The following is a 20,725-nucleotide window of genomic DNA, read 5'->3' on the forward strand; positions in this document are numbered from 1 at the left end:
GGCTTCAAAAACCAAGATAAACACCAAGTTGAAAACACTCCAAAGACCTAGGTTCAATTCAGCATGCTTTGGCCAAACTTCCCATGTTTAAGAACAGAAAGCCCCATAGTTTTGAAACAAACCTGGGGAAGAGCCCTGTATTCAGTGCTTATTACACATTGGTGTACAGTCACAGCTAATTATTATAAAAGGAACACGTTGCCTTGGATCGGACGAGTTGGTCTTTAATAAAGCGTTTGTAAATGCATATGGTTAGAAAGATGTTTTAAAAGTAGAATACAATGATCCACACAAGTATCACTCGAAATTGAGTGGTTTTCTTTTTACTTCGTCGACTAACACGGTCGGCCATTTATGGGAGTCAAAATTTTGACTCCCATAAATGGTCGACCGTGTTAGTTCGTAAAGTAACTGGAAAACCACGCAATTTCGAAGCAAATTTGTGTGGATCAATGTATTCTACTTTTAAAATATCTTTCTAACCATATGCATTTTATAACAAATGGTTACAAACGCTTTATTAAAGACCAACTCGACCGCTCCAAGGCAACGTGTTCCTTTAATCATTACTCTCCATTTGTTGTGTGAAGAGGTAATAATTCTAATCTGTCCTTTTACATTGTGTGTTTTTTGGTTGCTTTCACCCGTGTTTTCTTGCACCACTATGCAGATTTTGTCGTGGACCCTATGGTGTGTATTTGTCTCGGGTATGAACACGCTTGCAAGTGTAGCCCTTATCTTAGGATTTTCTCTACTCCGTTGTATCTTGGATGTAAGACTTGTAAAATGAAAAACACACATTTTTATCAACCTTTTCTTGTTCTTTGTTTGTTGTTGCCACAGAGCAAGGTCTTGCACTTTCATTTTATCTTAAATTCATCTTTATCAACTGCAAGAAATCTTTGAAAATAATGACAAGAAGACGGAATGAAATCGGTACATGTTTGTAAAAGATGATTGTGAACTTGTTTGGTTAAAGGGTCTATGTACTTTTTGAAGGACAAAAAACACAATGTCTACAGGTTAACACTAAATTTGCACAGTTTGAAGATAACGATAGTTAGAAAGCTTCCCTGGAAATATTACTTGCTGAGGTGCTGTAGATTTTGAGAAATGAGTAAAACAATGTTATGAAAATAATTTTCGTCGCGGTGATGATGAGACGAAAATTATTTGAAACGTATTTTCATGACATTGTTTTACTCATTTCTCAGAAACTACAGCAACTCAGCAACTCATATTTTAAGGTATTCTTTCTACTATCATTATCTTCAAATGGTGTAAGTTTAATGTAAATCTGTGGACATTGTGTTTTGTGTTACAAAAAGTACCCAAATCCTTTAAGACATGTAGTTCTTTGATGATACAACAAATTTTTTTGAAAAGAACTAATCTTTTATATGAACAATACTGGCGATTATTTTGGGACCGACGTGGGGAGATATCAGTTGATTTAAGATGGATGAGAAGATACTGGCTGTGATTCATTTTTGGGGTCTCCTTCTGCTGGACCATTGGTTTCGATATCATTAACAGCTAACACAATCCGGCCTAAATGCTTGGGCCACCCATTTGCAACGTTACATTTAACATTGTAGCTTATTTGTGGAGGTGATGGGCTACCAACACTTTTCTCATCCAATCTGACCTGATGTTGTCAGAGGTCACTGTTTGCACCAGCATTGATGCACTAGCTGCAGATTTCACGAACCTAGTATAAACAGTTTGTCCGGTTTTAGTTTGTCTCTATGCATTGTACCAGTGTGTGTGCTTTTTATGTATTTTTATTATTTGTATTTTCATATGACTACACCTTGTATCAATCTTTTAATTGGCGCCTGCTCTGTTTTGTGTTGGATGTGATTAAATTAAATACAATAAAATAAATTTATGCAAGTGGACTTGTGCAAATGTGTTAAAGGAACACGTTGCCTTTGATCGGACGAGTTGAGTTGGTCTACAAAAAGCGTTTGAAACTTTTTTTTTTATGAAATCGATATAGTTAAAAAGATGTTTAAAGAGTAGAATATAATGATCCACATAAGAATCACTCAAAATTGCACAGTTTCATATTTTACGTCTGGAACTAACACGGTCGGCCATTTATGGGAGTCAAATTTTTGACTCCCATAAAAGACCAACTCGATCGATCCAAGGCAACGTGTTCCTTTAAGTTTTATGAAATCAGCTGCAGACAAATTTTCTTAAAGCTGGTAAGCAAAAGAAGTATATTACTTAGAAGAAACGTGACACAGGTCAAAATACAATGATAATCTTGGCAGCTGGTGCCCATCTATATTTGAAAATTGAAATTTCTAAGCACTATTTTCTGCATAAAAGCTTTGGGCCTCAAAAGGTACCATTTATTATGGAGTTCTTACACTGCAGTTCTGTTTAATTGTCAGTTATCTGCCTGTCTGTGTGTCTGTCTGTGTCTAATCAGTGATGCTTTCATTGTTGCCTTCTTTCTTGCCTTTGTACCACACTCCATGCTTACAGCTTCAATCTCTGTTTGTTCTTGGCATAATGCATCTCTTTCTCTTACCCCCCTCTAACTAAATGTGTTTTTTTTTACCACATAGCACAGCATTCACACTTTGCATGCACAATCATGCTTGTCCTACCGATTTACTTTTTTCTTCAGAATAATGTTTAAAAGTTTTTCTTCAGTGTTATATCTCAGAAAAGGCAGATGTTTTCAAAAACACATTTTTACAGTAGTGCTATTAGTCACAGCTGAACAAATTATATTATTTCAATTAGCATACTTTGAAAGTAGAAAGTAGCCAACCTAAAAAGAGTTTTCAAATGTTTCCCCCTATTTTTTGGTGAAATGTTGATATTAACCTGTTACTTTGTCTTACAGGAGTTACTGGTTTGTTTTTATTTGCAGGTTTCATTTTCACTGTTGAGCACGTCTGCAATCATTAATCATAATCAAATTTCAATCATTACTGCATACATCCTTTTGAGTTAATATGCAGACAATTGTGGATGTACAATACAGGAATTTGTATGTTCACTGCAAATGTCTACTTATTATGATGTTAGAGCCTTTAAATCTTGGTTAATAAAAAAATTAAATGTAGTAGTCTCTATAGAAGTTAATAAAGACCTGTGATTTTAACTTTCACATTTTCATCAAACTTACATGTACATTCATGTCAAGTATTTTGAAAACCCATTATAGATTTCCCAATGAACTGGATTTGCCCCCTCATTGTCTCTGATGGTAGCCATCTTGTATTACAAACCATTTGCATGTTTTCTCAGAAAGATTTCATTTCATTTCATAATGGTTTATTAACGCAGCATGAATCGCAGCTGACGGCTGAATCACTCATGAATTAACTTAGGATGACGATAAAGGGAAAGTATACCTTTGGGAATTAACCCAAAATCAATGACTGTAAAAAAAAAAAAAAAAAAAAAAAAAAACTTGCCATGAAGCACTGCAGCTGTTGTAAATGTATAACAATTTTGAGAAACACTACCCTTCAAATGAATATGGTTTATGAGAGAGTGATTAACAAACATTCCATTCGGAGAAACTTGTTTGCATAAAACTTTTCTCCGATTGTGTCTTCAAATTACAGACTGCGTGGACGAAACTGCTCCAGATTTTTGCCGATAACATCTCACAAACGCTACCACCTTTTGAAATGAAAATGTTCACAGTTTCGTTTGATACTATCTACATTTATATAGAAAAAAAAACGAAAAAAAAAACAATCAACGGATTCCAAAAACTAGAGGTCTACTTCACTCTACTTACCTGTAGAGCGAATACTACAATTGCATTGTTCCCTATGCCGGCAGGCAAATAGCTAAGAGTTTTACACACAATAGCGCCCTCAAGAGTCCCATCCCCAACGCCCTGTGACATGCGCAACACGTCGGCGTCCTCTTTTTCTCTTAGCCGGCAAAGACAGCGGACGTGAGTACGTGATTGTCCGTATTGAGGTAGATTCTTTGCCCCTTTTAGCTAATAAGAGTGTAATTTAGACAGATATCCGATAGAAAATAAAGGATAGTCTGTAAGAGAATTTCTTGTAGAGTTGTGTGAATTTCTTGAAGTGAGTTAATTATGAGTTATAAGAAATCGGGGAGGACAGGGTTTGTCGTTGAAGGTGGGACCTACATCCCTCCGAGACAGCCCGAGTCCTCGGGGGATTGCGGCGGTGACATTACGTCGCCGCCAAAACAATCTCCCAGTCAGCCCCCTCAGCCACAGCCGGCTGCCGGGGCTGACGGATCTGTAACCGGCCGAGCGGGGGACCTTACGGTCTCGCCGTCTCCGCCGGGATCCGCCCGACAGAAGGGGAAACGCCCCGGTAAGGCCAAAAAATCGCTCAGTACCGGGGCGACACCCAAAAAGGGACGAGTTGGTAAGCGGGACTCCACTACGGGGCCCGCCCCATCGATCCCAGGCCAGCCAGCGGGGCACGCACAGCCGGAGGGGGTACCCCTCCACGGCTCGGTGCACCCAGGGCTGGGTACAGGGCATGCACAGCCGGAGAAATTACCTCTCCACGGCTCAGTGCACCCGGCCCCCCACAGTGCACACGCAAGTACCGCGGTGCCCAGGGATGGCCTTTTATACCGCCGCCCTGACCAGGCAGCCTGCGCTATCGGGCTTGGGGCAATGGCGGTCGCCAAAGAGATTGGCAACGGGGTACAGACCCCTTGGGGCCCCGTCGGAACGCTACGTTCCGAAGGGTCGCCCTCTACTTCAGGGTTTACCCGCTGCTCGGGTATTCCCGCCCCGCAGCCGACCTCCGACACTACAACGGAGTCTGCTCGGGGACGCCCCTCCAAAAAGGGCAAGAAAGCCCGCCCTCGTAGCCCCAGCTCGAGCGGCTCCACCTCTGGTCGCCCCCACCGTGACAAACGTCACAAGGGCGGGGACCCGATCTCGAGGGAGGAATTTTTGGAAGCTTTTCACACCCTCGCGGCCTCAATTACGGGTCGTCGCGAGGGTGGTGGACAAGGCCCGTCTGACTTGGCCACCGAACCGGTGCCCCACAGTCAGCACGGCCATGGGTGGCTTGCGCCGGGCCAACGGGGACTCCCCCACACGGCTAGCCGTGCGCCGGATTCCCCCCCGGGTTTGCCACAACCGCCCGCTAACCCATACGTTCAGGGGCGGCTGGCTACCACCCAATGGGGACCCCCTCAGGGAGGCCCGCCATGCATCAGCCTGCACCCGTCGGCGGCCTTTGAATCCGACCATGGGCGCCGTGATGATGCCGGTTCGGAATCCCGTTCTTCGATGACATCTCGTCCCTCCGACTCGGCCGACTCGGCCAATGAGGAGGACGAGTTGGTCACCTCCATTCAACGATTGTCAGTCTCCGAGACCGAGCTACGCTTGGTTCAGAGAGATATGATAAGAGTTATGAATCTCCCCTGTGAGCCGGAACCCCCCTCCGACGAACGCCAATCGTTCAAAAAGAGGGCGGGCCCCGCAACGGGCGCAGCTAAACCCTTCCCGGTGATGCCCTTGGATCGGGTGTGCAGCGACAGGATGGATGGGGTAATGGGAACAAAAAAATGGACCCCGTACTCCAAACGTACGGAGCCGTATTACCGTTTCCCTCCAGCGGATTTTCAGGAATATTTCGCCACTCCCGTTCTGCCAGACTCAGCCTCCGACAAGCTGATCGCGGACAGGGGATCATCATCTTCCAAGCTTCCGTTTGCGGACAAGATCCGCGGCAAATTGGAGGACGTCGCCCGGAAAATGGATTCTTCGGCACGCATGGGTATGCGCACAACATCCTTTCTCCTGCTCCTATCAGAATATCTGGAGCAGGGGTGCGACGAGGAAAACATGGTGCCGGCGGACATGATGATTGCGGCCCTTCATTGTTTGGACAACGGTCTTTGTTCCATCCTCGACCAGTTCACTAAGATCACGACCCTGGCGACGACGTCACGCCGCGCCAATGTGCTAGATGCACTTTTCCTACCATCAGCCGGGGCGCGTAAACGCCTCGACGATCTACCACTCACCGGCGTCGACTTATTTTCTGGGCAGTTTCAGACGTCCATGGAGGCTGAAGCGAAGCGCCTCAAAGCCACGGACAAAATCAATCTGAAAAAGCCCAACGCCCCGCCTAAGGCCGTGGGTAACAAGGCGAAGAAACAACCTTCATTCGTCATCCCCCGCCGCCGCCAACAAAAGGCTACCCGTGGCAGTTTTCGTGGCCGCGCCGATAACACGGCGGGCGCACGTTACCCACAGACTCAACCTGGCCAACCACGCACCCAGTCGGGTCGTGGTTTCCGAGCGCCCGCCCCCCGTTATACCGGGGCGTGGCGCAAGTGACTTGACAAACTCCGAGCGGCCTCCCACCGACGGACCCGTGGGGGGCCGCCTCCGGAACTTTCTGGGGTCCTGGGGGCAAGTGACCTCCGACCGGTGGGTCCTCGAAACAATCGGCCGCGGTTACGCGCTCGAGTTTACGAGGACCCCCCCGTCGGACATGCTCAGCCGGCCGACACCCGTGCCGTCCGACTTAGCAAAGCGCCGCTCCCTCGAGGGGGAAATAAACGCCCTCCTCCTCAAGGGGGCGGTGCGTATCGTCCCCCGTTCTGGGACTCTGACGGGCTTCATGTCAACCTTCTTCTTGACTCCCAAGAAGGAGGCTGGCGTGTGGCGCCCGATTTTGAACTTAAAACCCCTCAACAAGTTCATCCGTCCGAAGCGTTTCCGTATGGAGACGCTCAGGACTATACTGAGTTCCATAGTGCCACCCGCATGGGCGGCGAGTATCGACCTGAAGGACGCATACCTACACGTCCCAGTCAGGCCGGAGCACCACAAATTCCTACGTTTCCTATACAACGATACCCTGTACGAATTTGTGGTGCTCCCATTCGGACTCTCCACCGCACCGCGGGTGTTCACCCGCATTGCAAAGACAATCGGGGCGGCACTGCGGAGGCGGGGCATCATGATATTTATATATCTGGACGACTGGCTGGTCGTGGGCCCTTCTCGGGAGGAGACGGAGGCAGCGCTCCAATATACCTGGCGCCTGACCTCCGACCTCGGATTTATAATCAATACCGAGAAATCCCACCTTATCCCCTCGCAGGTTCCCACCTTTCTGGGTGCGTCTCTCGACCTGCGCAGGGGATTGGCCCGCCCTTCGGAGGAACGCCTACTGAACCTTCGGCAGTGCGTTTCTCTCTTCCTCCCAGCAGTGGTGGCCCCAGCGCTGGCCTGGCTCAGACTGTTGGGCCTTATGGCCAGCATGGTGGATTTGGTGGACTTCTGCAGGTTGAGGATGAGGCCCATCCAACTTCACCTGCTCTCCTTTTACAGGCCCATCCGTCACCAAATCCACCACCTGGTGCCGACAACGCCCTGGCTAGTCCCCCACCTTCGCTGGTGGCTAGCCGATGCGAACATCTCGCAGGGCCGGGCCTTTCGTCCGCCCCCGCCGTCGGTGACCGTCACGACCGACGCGTCACTCCTCGGCTGGGGGGCAACCCTCCACCCGCGTCAAATCGCAGGCGTGTGGGGTTCCGAACACCGATCGGCCCACATCAATGTCCTGGAAATGTTGGCAGTCTCCAACGCACTACGGCATTTCCAGTCGGACGTCAGGGACCGTGCGGTTCTGGTGAGATGCGACAACGCCACAGTCGTGGCCTACATCAATCACCAGGGGGGCACCCGGTCGGGTCGCCTGTGTGCACTGGCCTGGGACCTCATCCACTGGTGCACACAGCGGGGAACAGCACTATCAGCAGTGTACATTCCGGGCGTAGAGAACGTCACAGCCGATGCTCTCTCAAGGGGCTGGATTGCCCCCACGGAGTGGTCCCTTCTCCCACAGGTGGCTCGGTCGCTCTTCCACTTGATCGACCGACCACACGTGGACCTGTTCGCCTCCCATGCGAACCACCAGTTGCCGATCTACTGCGCAAGGGGCCCAGACCCCAACGCATGGAAGATCGACGCTCTATCAGTAGAGTGGGACGGCCTACTGGCTTATGCATTCCCACCCATCTCGCTCGTCTCTCGGGTTCTGACCAAGATCGAGCAAGAGGATTGCCGGGTCCTTCTCATAGCCCCGTTCTGGCCCCGGCAACCGTGGTTCCCACGACTCATCAGGTTACTGGTCCACCGTCCGGTGATCCTACCAGGGCGAGCGGATCTCCTGTACCAGCCCAGTTCGGGGATGGCCCATTCTGCTCCGGGGGATCTTCACCTGACGTGCTGGGTGCTGTCACGCGATCCCTCCGCTCAGCAGGCCTTTCGCAACGGGCTGCAACAATCGCAGCCCAGTCACGACGGGCCTCCACCAGGAAGGTATACAACAGCCGACTACGCCATTTCTTTAAATGGTGTGGCCGGGAATCCCTCCATCCTACCAATACTTCTGTAGGGGAGGTGGGGGACTTCCTGGTGTATCTCCTAGATAGCGGCCTGACGACTGGTACGGTAAAAAATTACAGATCAGCCATCGCCGCGATCCACCCCGGATTCCCAGACGGTTCCACCGTCTCAGACAACGGGGCCCTTAGCCAGTTGATCAAGGGGATGTTTGTCACCCGTCCCCCAGAACGCAAACTCGTCCCGTCTTGGGATCTGTTTGACGTTCTGTCAACCTTGGCAGGGCCTCCTTACGAGCCTATGGATTGCTCCACACTCCTACAGCTCTCAGTCAAGTTGGCGTTTCTCCTGGCCGTCGCTACTTCGCGACGGCGCAGTGAGCTGCACGCCCTGTCGGTAGAGTCCGGACATATCCGATGGGAACCAGGCGGAGTCCGCCTGGTCCCCACGACCGGCTTTTTAACAAAGAACCAGTCAAGTTCCTTCACGCCCCCGGACATTTTTGTCCCGGACATCAAGTCCTTTTCATCAGAGGCGAAGGACAAACTGTGGTGCCCCGTCCGGGCACTTAAGTGGTACTTGAATCGTACGAAGTCACTTCGTACGGACCATAAAAAGCTGTTTGTGACGACAACACCGCCCTTTCGGCCGGCGTCACAGTGCACCATCTCACGATGGATCGTGACTGCCATCCGCTCCGTGCCGGGCGGCTGGCCGGCGACCGAGAATACGGTTCGGGCGCATGATGTTAGGGGGGTATCCGCCTCTTGGGCCTTCTTTAAAGGGGTTCCCTTAGCAGATATCACCAAGGCGGCCTGCTGGAAGTGTCCTAACACCTTCAGCGACCTCTACCTGAAGGATGTCCTCCAGACAGACGGCAGAGCCGGGAGAGAAGTGCTGAAGACGGCCAGTCAAGCTTCCCAGAAACACTAACTGGTGAGTCCACTTTCCTCTCTTATACATGTAATAATTTATATATTACCTATGTGCATTGGACATTTAACGAGGTGTACCTATTATGTTTTTACCCCATAATGGCGATACCCCCCTAAGGTCTTGCGCACGATTCGCGGGCCCCCAGGGCCACGCGCGTCGTTCTCGCGGTTCCACGCGCTTGGACCGACCTGTTAACCCTGGTCCGGCCCTCTGTTGCGTAGCCCGTCTCTGGCCCCTTGGCGCCCGCTTACCGGCGGGCAGTCTAGGGCCCTCCTTGGGGTTCTTAGGCACGCCCCGTGTCCTACGCCCCTGTAGACATACGATAGCCTGCGTATACCCACCGCCTACTCGGTGCGAGTCTATGCAATTGTAGTATTCGCTCTACAGGTAAGTAGAGTGAAGTAGACCCCCACCCCACAGTAGTGTGGGTGGGTCTACGAGCGAATACTTACCTGTAGAGCACCCTCCCTCCTACCCCACTATACGAGTGGTTCTTGAGTACTTAGGCGCGTATCGCTTGACGAAAAAGAGGACGCCGACGTGTTGCGCATGTCACAGGGCGTTGGGGATGGGACTCTTGAGGGCGCTATTGTGTGTAAAACTCTTAGCTATTTGCCTGCCGGCATAGGGAACAATGCAATTGTAGTATTCGCTCTACAGGTAAGTATTCGCTCGTAGACCCACCCACACTACTGTGGGGTGGGGGTATACTTTGTCTTGAAGCATATACATGCACATCCTGAACTAACAGCCAGTTAACATCAGCAACTTGGTTCATCGCATGGTGATACTAACTTCTAACAGTCCCCTAATGTACATGTCGAAGGACACTAATTTGTCCTTTATTCCATACGTTTTTATTTCACTGCATTTTCTTCCCCAGAAAATTTGTCAATTTACAATCTGCCATAACCCTAGCAGTGCCTCTATAAATTGCAATTTTTTCAGAAATTGCAAATAGCAAAAACACAAAGTCGTGTTCCCAAAACTTACTTTGGTCAAAGCATAAACTTTCATAAGTTCATCTGAAGGTCAGGTGGTATGTTCCAACCAATAAAGCTGATTTAATCGGCCCCTCCATTAGGCAGTCCTAGCAAATTGGGCCTAGCAAATCAGTCTTGGACACTGCTAAGGTTAAAAGAAATCTTCGGAAAGTTGAACCAGCTTTAAGTGAAGACCATCACACATTCTTTTCCCCCAATCATACAAATGCTATGAAATTGACGCTAAATGCAAAAAAAAGTGTGATCAATCCATGCAAAGAATTTAACAAGGATTTCATCACGGTCTGCTATGAGTCTCTTCTAAATTGAAGCTACAAATCATGCTTGAAATGCCTAAAAGCAATTTTGCTGATAACTTCAAAACAATTGTTACTGGAATTTTCGTATGATTTGTGGATAAAAGACAGATAACCTGGCTCAATTTGATTTTAGAATGTTGCCCTCTGAATCTCAGGCATGGCACACTTAAGTTGGTCAGCTTATTTCCTAATTTTTTTTTTCCCCAGCTGTGCCATTGAAAAACACATTACAACATGTACAAAGAATTTTTACCCCAAGCACTTTCCTTTTTTTTTTTGGACAAATGGCAGTTACATGCCTGGAATCTGATCAGATGTTTTTATGAAGACATTAAATGATTTACACTTAGGTTGCCCTCATCCACAATGCTGTATTTGAATCAAGTAGTTTTGACTTTCTTGAAGAAAGTTTCAGTGTCTTTAATTTTTACCTGGTTGCTTCTCCTCCGATTGTTGTAGAATCTGAAGCACCTTGAGGAGGAGACTAGGAAGAAGGAGTTAGATCTAACCAGACAAAGAGAGGAGTTTGAGACCGAGAGACTTGCTGAGCGAGAATTGATCGAAGCCGAGAGGTCAAAACTTCAAGAACTTGAGAACAAAGAGAGGTAGGTTCAGACGCTTTGCTTCCACAAATGGTTTTCCTGTGGTCTTTTGACTGAAAGAAGATATTGTTGGAAGATATTTGTGCAACTGGGCCAAATTTCATAGAGCCTGTACGCCAAAAGCCTTTAAGTACAGACAAATCTTGCTGAGCAGAAAAAGGTTACCAGCCGAAATTCTATAACGTTCACATCATTGGGACTGTTACCATATTTAATTTTGTTTAGCAAGACACTTTGCTTAGTGTATTCTGATTTAAAACAGCTTTATAAAATTTGTCCCCTTGTCTGTGAATTTTCTCCAATTTGTTTCTTCAGGATCAGTAAACTGGTTGAGGAAACGGTGAAAGAGCGGTTACAGGAAGAGATCAACGAGAGAGACAAACAGTTCCACGAAGACCAGGAGAAGGAGAGGCTAGAACGAGATCTCCAGTTGGAAGAACTCAAGAAGGCTCATATTGAAGAGCTGGAAAGCCTCAGGATACAAATGAGACGGTAAGAGACAGCCTTGGGTTTAGATTTGGCTCAGGCTAGCTAGACCCCTCAGTTTTGTTTACTTTACGCTTGCTATGCGGTCAGGGATTTAGGAGCCTGAAGCCGAATCCAAAGCCAAAGCTGTGGATTCGAAAAGGGCCAAAGAGAGGAGGAAAGAGGAAATCAAAGAGGAAGTCGAGTCAGAGTAGAAATAGTAAACTTGACGATATGAATGAGGTGGTTCATAAGACGGAGAGGTGGGATGTAGGAGAATAGGAATGGGGAAAGTTTCTGTAGGGGGAAATCGGTATGAGGAATGCCGGAGGGAGAAGATGTTGCAGAGATGAATAAGAAAGAGGGTAATGTATAAGACACACAGAACAGGAAGAGAGAACAAGGAGGAGGGGATTTGTGGGGAGAAAAGAGCCTTGGTAAGGACCAAAATCTTTAGAAAATGGATGTGGAAGAATTTGGGGTTGGGGGAATTTTCGGAAGGGGCAAGTTGTCGTGATGGCCTCATGAAACAGTGCAGTGATGGAGATACGGGATGAAGACATACTAGAGGGATGAAGGAGAAAGCTTCTTTATATCAGGTAGTACCTTGTGAACCCTTATAAGTGCTACATAATTGGGTCTCCCCATCCGTCACTGCAATAAGCTATCCTTCTGGAAGTTTGTATATATCCAGCGCCTTGAGTACCTTGTTTGGTAGATACGTGCGCTATATAAGACTTTGATATTTATATCCATGCCATCTGGAGTGGGTTTAGTTACTACATGACTGTGTTTCCATTGTTTTCCTCTTTTTGTAATCAATTTTGTGAATGTTTCTTTTCTTCTTCAGGCGAGACTCTTTTGGTGGGACGTCACTGCAGGGAAATGGTCAGTTGAAGACACCTCTGAGAAGGACCTACTCCGTGAGTGAAACTTTTAGTCTGGCTGTGTCCGAATTAATGGCTGTGGCTGTTGCTAAGGTTGTTGCTGAGGGCAGCCTGTGCTTCATTGCATGTTAACTCTGGGAACTAGTCACAGCCACTAATTCCCACATGGCTCACCTCTTCACTTTGATAAACTAATACCATGATCATTTCACATATTCCTCTGTGTAAACCATTCACCGTAATAGCCTGTCCACGAAATTTGTAGAAACACATGTCATCCGTCATAAAGTTGTACATTTTATGGTTTAAAGCTGTACATCACAACTTTGAATTTTTTTTTATAGAAACTTTGAATGCAGTCAAGGCAAATGGTTCTTAGTTCCAAGTCTTAGTTCCAAAACTTTATTTTGACCACAACTTAAACTTTTACAAAAGTTATTTGTTAGACTATTCAGTGTGTTGTAACCAGTACACATACCGTATAAAAATCCCTACAGAAACATAGTCTGATAATTACACTGGTTTAATTGGCCTTGGACACAGCAAGGGTTACGAATTAAAAACTATTTTTACCTCGTTTTCACAGTCATAAGGAGCTGAGTTTTTTTAAAGATCTTTTCTTAAAAGATCGTTGCTTGTGTGTCATCGCTTTTTCTGTTTCCTTTGTTTTGTAGTCGTCAGCCATCACGCCACATACAGACACCTTGGACGATCCCATCAGTGTTGTTATTCCTAGATATATGCTACGAGGTCACGGCTGGGATGCACACTACGTGTTTGAAGTACAGGTACCAGCTCATAGTCTGTGTCATGATGTATAAATAATGTCCCACCATAAAGTGTGCAAGTCTCATGTGTATTGAAAAAAAAAGGAACTCAAGCTTAGGCAATGTTCTTGATAACAAAAAATACATGTAGCAATTTTATAAAATACGAATAACTTGTTAAAATCAACATTGAATAAAAATTCATTGAACCTTGGACAAGGATGCCCATATTTAGAAACCCCATTTATTGATCATGTCCTATGAAGCTCGGTTCATATTCCTGTGAATGCGAATGCGGTATACAATTTTTGATGTCACAGGGCTGTTTTATCAGAGAATGTTTCGCAGGAGTTGGGCACAAATCAACTGATGCGAATCAATCAATCGTTGCAATCAAAATTCGCATTCACATTCGCAGGAAGTATGAATCGGCATTACAATAGTTCAAGGATTCCCAGTCAATTTGATTCTATAATTTTCCTTCTATTTCGTCAACAGATCGAGGTTCTTGATGACAGATGGCAGATATATCGACGCTATTCTAAATTCAGAGAGCTACATGAGTATATGAGGAAAAAATACCCCCAGGTAAGAGAAGAGCTGATGTGAACAGTGCCATTATAACCTGTAGCACTAGAAGCTATGTGTTGATTTTAAAAGTCTTTAACCTTGGGTTCTATATCTAGCGCTCGAATTTGGTTGGGTGAAATACACAAGAACGCAGGGCTTTTAGCTCAAAATATTTACTGGACCAGAATTTTGTGAGCAAGAACAGAATTGAAATTAGAAGAAAAAATTCCTACACAGTTTAACAATTGAACTGTTTGAATTTGAAAAAAGCACTAAGAGAGAAAATTGATCTGATTATTTTGTGGGTAAGTATTCTCTAATAGTCAACAGAATCAATGTACCATACTGAAAGTCAACGTTTCAACACAAACACAAGATTGCGGACTTGTCCGATCTTGAGTTTACTGGCACGGAGATAAAGACACTAGCCTTTGGCAATGCAGTCCAGTGTAAAATTAGCCCTATATAGGACTCTTCCTCTTTACACAGAGTACTAACTCTGAAGGCCCGTTTCGGGCCCGTTTATGGGGCGGAAAATGTTCAAAGCTTTGTAACTCAAATCTTGCCTGCAACAAGCCACTAATTTCAACAGATTCACATTCTATGGCGGCATACATTTTTCTGCGGTGGGTTTGGTCCTCATATATTCCCTCACAAATCCGTCATTTTCGTCAAATAATGCAGCTCCCAACGTAAAAAAATTCTCGTTTTGATCGTTTTCTCACAGTGTTGTCTGTTGCCGTGCGTACGCGTATACACACCCGTGCAAGATGCAAGACGCATGAATTCTTGGTCACTGTATCTTGACTCACACACAGCGTTAACACGCAAACGAAACGCAACGGCAATATTTGCGCGTCTTGCGTACACACGGCAGACTGTGAGTGTACGAACAATAATGGGAATTCCTTAACGTTGGGACCTGCTTTATTTCTGTGAAGATGAAGGATTTGTGAAGAATATCTGACGATCAAAACCCACAGCAGAAAAATAGATGCTGCCATGGAATGTGCATCTGTTGAAATTAGTGGTTTCTTGCCGGTAAGATTTGAGTTATGAAGCTTCGAAAATTTTCCGCCCAAGAAATGTACCCTGATATCCAGGACGTCACTGCAGTACAATACGAAAGTGTAAGGCCGCCAGGGCTAGTGTAAAATGTACTATTTTATCTCATTGTTCCTGCCTAGCTTTACAAGACAAATGTGCCTATTGTTGGACTTATACCATCATTTTTTTAGTATCATGTTTAATATCAAACTTGCTTTGTTTCAGATTGGTCTTCTGAGTTTTCCCCCTAAGAAACTCTTCACTAACTGGTCAGAAAGAGTCATTGCAAAACGACGTGCAGATCTAGAGGTAAGAAGTGGCTCTATAGAGTGTGTTAAGCAGTGGTGACCTACAGGAGGGGTGAAATTGGGGAAGGGGGACAAAGGGCAAATTTGGTTTAAAGGGGGTGAACAATGGCTCTGTGCTCACAGTTATCCCAATGTATCATTGTCTTGTTTTGAAATACAACAAAATGCTTTCCATGCTACAAATGATGTGTTTTTTAACTACTCTTGCAGCAACATTTGGAATAACAGATATTCATTTGCCCCCCCCCCATGTTTTTTTTTATATAAATAGATAAATAAATAAATAAATAAATAAATAAAAAATAAATAAATAAATAAGATTCTCAAAAACAATCACTTTGCTGCTCACTTGCCTCGCCCCACCCACATCCCACCACCCACCCAAATCATTTTTTTTATAATAGGTTGGGGGCTAGGAAAAAAACTGATCTTTAGACTATGGCATCACCACCTCGGATTCATTCCTTTTAGGACTTGTGATCATTCTAAAAAGGGCATAGAAATATTAGTGTAAAGGTTTCATCGTGAAATTCATCAAACGTTTAACTTCTCTTGTTCTCTATTTCAGGTGTACCTGAGGAATTTCATCAGGGTATGCTTACAGGTGCCTAGTTGTCCACTCTCTCCTGGTCCAGATAGAGTCTTATCAAAACAAACATTGTGTGACTTCGCTACATTCTTCCGCAAAGGGGCCTTTGAGACTACTAAATACGGCACTGAATGATCGTACATTGTTAATGTGTAGTGAAAGAAAGTAGTTAACTTCTTTGGTTAGCTTTCAGGCCAAAGGTTTCCCAAAGGCCAGCAGCCGATTTCACAAAACGCTAGGATTAATCCTGTCTCGAGTTAGGATGAGTCACCCGTCCTAACTTAGGGTGGATTCAATGCGTCCCAACGTCTTCGGATACAGATCTAACTCATCCTCAGTCCTAAAGATTAATCCTAAGTTGGGAAGAGTTTGGTAAAATCGTTTGGTAAAAGCAGGTGTTCCATTCTTTGTCAAGCTTTCCATATCCTTGAAGTGAAAATAGTGATACAGCAGGCTGCTGCTGTACTGAGAATACCATACCAGGGTGTGTACTGCAGGATAAGATACAGTTCATCACCATTGGCAGTCTTATACGAGAGTATATCCTCTTTGGTTGGAAGTGCTTCTATTGATGTCATTCACGAACAAAGAGGCCTTCTACCCTTGGTCAAGACTCCATTTGCAGACTGCTAAACTATTGTCACATTAGGTTTACAAGGACTGTCGCCTTTTAATCCTGTGAAATATACATACATGTATAGCCATAAGGCCATGCTCAGGGATACTGTATCTATCTGCACTAACGCGTTTTATCTATCCTTGTGTATGGATCAAGAAGTGAGACTCAGTCTTGCATGTGTAGATAAAGACTTTACAGACCCTTCATGTTTAAAAAGGTCATTTATGGAATAATTGAGTGCAATATAAACAAGTTAATCACAAACTTTGGGGGTTCGTACCAATGAAATTATATCATGATGAACAAAATCATGGTATTGTAAATTAAACTGCGGTCATTTTTACTATTTTATGGAAAAGTGAACAAAGAAAGAAAGTAAGAATTATCTTGAATTTGAGGTGTTCCCCCCCCCCCCCGCCCCAAATTTTGAGACAGAAATCTGTCCCTTATTGAAATGAAAGATCAGGTGTGATCATCAAAATGTTTTTTTAAAATATCAGTTACAGTACTATTTTAGGGCAGTAAAGTGGTAATGAAATTAAAGATCTTCCATGTCTAAGTCTCTGTTTGGTCCATTGTTTGAGTTTTTTTAAAGGAAAAATATAACTAGCTGTTGCAAATTGCTAAATAACCAAAAGGACCTATGGTATAAATGCAAAGAAAAAAGTTACTGGCCTGACGATTTGACCCTAGCAGAGTTTGTCTCGAAGGTTAAAATCAGGACAGACTCTGGTAGAGTCAAAACGTCAGGCCAGTAACTAATTTTGTTTTAAGGATTAAACTGCAAATTGAGAGATTGAGTTTGAGAATTTGATTGATATTTTTATTGCAAGTTTCAGTGGAAGAAATAAAAATGTCTTCCATTAAATTAGTGATTTATAATTTGACATAATAAACTTACTATTAAGTTTGACGAAACATGTCCTGTGGTAAATGATCTTTTTAACCGACAGCCAAAAGACTTGGAGAGGGAACGGGTCAAAGATAAAATGATTGTTTTACATAACGACATTTAGGTAGATTTCAACTGCAGTGTGGCGCATACACTGAACAACAAGTTGTTGATGATATTTTACCACATGTGTTTCTTAAACTATGGTGTGTGATAATTAGAACTAAAATTGGTTTAGGTTTTGATATGATGGGACCCTGGTTGACTTGGTAATAATAATAATAATAGTAATAACAATAATAATAATAAACAACGTATTTATAACGGTTTTTTTTTCAAAGGATACAAAGCGCCAATTATTTTTACAGCATGGGGATCAAGTGGGACAAAGATGTTGAAATAATGAGACCTAATCCTTAGCACACCATGTAATGGTTTACATGGTGTTTGTTTTGGGGATGTTTGTTTTGGGGATGATAAGTGATTCTGACAACTTTTCCATTTAATGGAAAGCACCAGTTTGTTTTTTCCATCTTACTATAATCTTTATAAGAGCATTGTTTTGGGGGTAAGCAGTGCCATGAAATTGTGCCCAGTTTGTTTTGGATGCTTCCGTTTTGACAAAATGGCAACTTGGTGAACAACACCCATCATTTTGTGGCATGTTTTCCTGGTTTTTAATATTTATTCTTATCTCAAATTTTTGAGTCAAACATTAAAATAAAACAATTATGAACACAATATAAGTCTAGGTTTAAAGTGGTATGCTGCAATTCATTGACCCGTTTGTTTTGGTCAGAAATTCAACATTTTTAATGAAAAGGTACTTTAAGGGAATTTTTGTAAATTTTGTGTCAAAATGTTGTGTGTGTGTATTTGAAGGTTTCATGCTTTGCTCACTCAGAGAGAATAATCTTGTTTATAGTGAAAATAACTTCCATATTATGTTTGTTTTAAAGTACTTCTGGGTTGAACAAAGAAAACTTGAATAAATGTGTTTGAGAAGCCCTTTGACTTTTATCTTAGAATAGTACACTGCAAAACTATTTTTTGTTTTCATGTAGAAATTTGAAGAAAAAAAAACGTCTCAGCGTTTCTTGTGTAATAATACCTGTTAAATGTTTTTTTTTATTCCAAATTTATCAACAACTCAATCTAGGGTACTGTGACTAAATTAATTTGTCCATCTTACTTATAAATAATATTGTAAAAGCATGCAAATGAATGCTTAAAATTATTAATGTTTATTTTAATTTATTTTAAAGGGGAAAAAAAATAACATCAGTAATTTATTTGTAATCAGGGTAAACTAATTAAACAACTTGAAATATAACATGTGGCTTATTATAAGAAGTGCCTTGTTGAACATATTTGAAGACTGGCTTTTGTACTGGCAAGGAGAAGCATAAAGACTGCCATTTTGGTTCTGATACTCAATACTACATGATCATGCACATCACATTTTGTATGACCCAGGTCAAAATCCCAGTTGAACCTAGTTAAACTGGGTTTAACTGGAACTTGTAGAAAAACCAGTTGATAAACTAGTTAAACACAGTTAAAACCAGTTGGTTTGATATGGAAAATGGACAGAAACCAACTGGTTTATAATTTCAACCTAGTTGAACACAGTTAAACCTAGTCCAAACCAGTTGGTTAATATGGAAAATGGACGAGTTTGGTCACTAACCAGTTGAACCAGTTGACCCCAGTTAACTAGGTTCAACTGGAATTTTGACCTGGGGAAACAGGACGGGACCAGACTATAATTTCCCTATGAGCCTTGAGCCCTGAGCCCATTTTGAAACCCTGCCTGAGGTCATGTACAATTGTAACTGATAACCTTGTTACAGTGAGCACCATTATGTTGTACTTGGCTCCTTTTTGTTTTTTAAATGGAGCTCTATGAAATTTGGCCGTGGCTTAATATCATATGCTGAATTCAGAAATAAACCGTTGTAGCACTCCCTCTCATTTTGTTGCGGTGACATTTAATTTTACTCTGATTTTGACAGATTAGGCTGCTAAACTTAAGCGACTTTAAAAAACTAATTTAAATTGTGAATCAAAACCAACCATGTGTATGAATTTTGAACAAAAAATCTGATATTTATTGTAAGTTGTTTTTTATTACGTTGTGCGTATCTTTAATGTATCGTTACTCTTGCCTTTTGATTAACCAATGGTGTTTCATTTGTTTTTTTTTTTGTGCAATGTTCTTTTGTTAAAGTAGCATCATTTTTATTCAGGTGTAATTATCGAAAAAATTTAACACTGGTTTTGTGTTTGCAAAATTGCTTCTACTAGTAAGTTTACTCCATAAAATGTGTGAGCCTTCTCTGGTAGTTCAATAAGTTACAAAGACGATTTAGCAGCAAGAGGCTGCTCAACCATTCAGTTTTATCAACTCTAAATAGGTACATGTCCATGCAATGATTACACCCCCTACGTTTCGACACCCAAGTTCCGTCCCCCTCTTGTATTTCCGAAAGCTCTTGCACTAACCATAACCCTAACTCGAGTGTGTAGATCAATAGTGTTTTTTTTTTTTACATACACTCTAAAAACTAAAGAGTTGTATACAACACTTGCATGAGTTCGGTGAGTGACTACACTTTAAAAGTGTTAAATCCAGCGTTTTATTATGTTAAATCCAGCATTTTAAAGTATTCGGTCGACAATTTAAGTGCCAGTTTAACGTTTAAAAAGCTGATCAAAGAATTCAAAGCATATTTTTTGAGAAATGTTGAAATAACACTTGAATTGTTGATTCAACCCTTTTTGCGTTGGATCAAAAAATTAAAAATGCTAGATTTAATAAACAAAACGCTGGATCCAACACTTTCAAAGTGTTGTCACTCACCGAACTCATGCAAGTGTTGGATTCAACTCTTCAGTTTTTAGAGTGTAGGGTTGTCAAACATGGGGTGTCGGAATATATAGCAGTCACCTGTGTATTGGATAATCCACTGAGAAGTGATCAAAATGTATAGTCTTGAATGGCCATAAAGTGAGAATGACTAAAATGAAATCAACCAAAATCGTGTCACAGTACATGTAGTTGCTAAATAGAAACCTTAGTTCAACTGAATTTGGGAAAATGCATGAATGTGGATGCATGGGTTTTAGTGAAATTCACTTGATTTTGCTGAAACTGGTTAACCGTTGGGAAAACCTAAATTAAGGCACAATGTCAGGAATTTGTTGGTTGCAGTTGCTGCCACAAGGTACAACATTTAGTTTGGGAAGAAATTCTGCTTTGATTACACTCTTTGAACCAGGATAAGGTACATCTTGTTGGCTTCTTTTCTTTGAATCATTATGAGGTAAATGAAAGTTGACTACATTTTTAAGAAGATCTGTGCGGTATCTTATCAAGAAGTGGTGACT

At 43.3% G+C, this 20,725-nt stretch overlaps 1 protein-coding gene across 3 annotated transcripts in view; it reads left to right on the forward strand.

The window, feature by feature from the left end:
* LOC117307238 (kinesin-like protein KIF16B) overlaps positions 1 to 16,630 on the forward strand; it is a 57,628-nt gene extending 40,998 nt beyond the window's left edge. For 2 of the 3 annotated variants that reach the window (XM_033791928.1, XM_033791934.1), the window contains 8 exons: positions 671 to 772; positions 11,049 to 11,194; positions 11,507 to 11,683; positions 12,507 to 12,579; positions 13,218 to 13,331; positions 13,809 to 13,898; positions 15,153 to 15,236; positions 15,804 to 16,630. In XM_033791928.1, coding sequence (XP_033647819.1) covers positions 671 to 772; positions 11,049 to 11,194; positions 11,507 to 11,683; positions 12,507 to 12,579; positions 13,218 to 13,331; positions 13,809 to 13,898; positions 15,153 to 15,236; positions 15,804 to 15,959 — 942 coding nt within the window. In that variant the 3' untranslated portion in view covers positions 15,960 to 16,630. The remainder of the gene's footprint in view (positions 1 to 670; positions 773 to 11,048; positions 11,195 to 11,506; positions 11,684 to 12,506; positions 12,580 to 13,217; positions 13,332 to 13,808; positions 13,899 to 15,152; positions 15,237 to 15,803) is intronic. The other variant, XM_033791943.1, reaches the window with a different exon arrangement.
* The last annotated feature ends 4,095 nt before the right edge of the window (positions 16,631 to 20,725 follow it).

The sequence above is a fragment of the Asterias rubens genome, chromosome 1, assembly GCF_902459465.1.
Source record: "Asterias rubens chromosome 1, eAstRub1.3, whole genome shotgun sequence".
Taxonomy (NCBI): Eukaryota; Metazoa; Echinodermata; class Asteroidea; order Forcipulatida; family Asteriidae; genus Asterias; species Asterias rubens.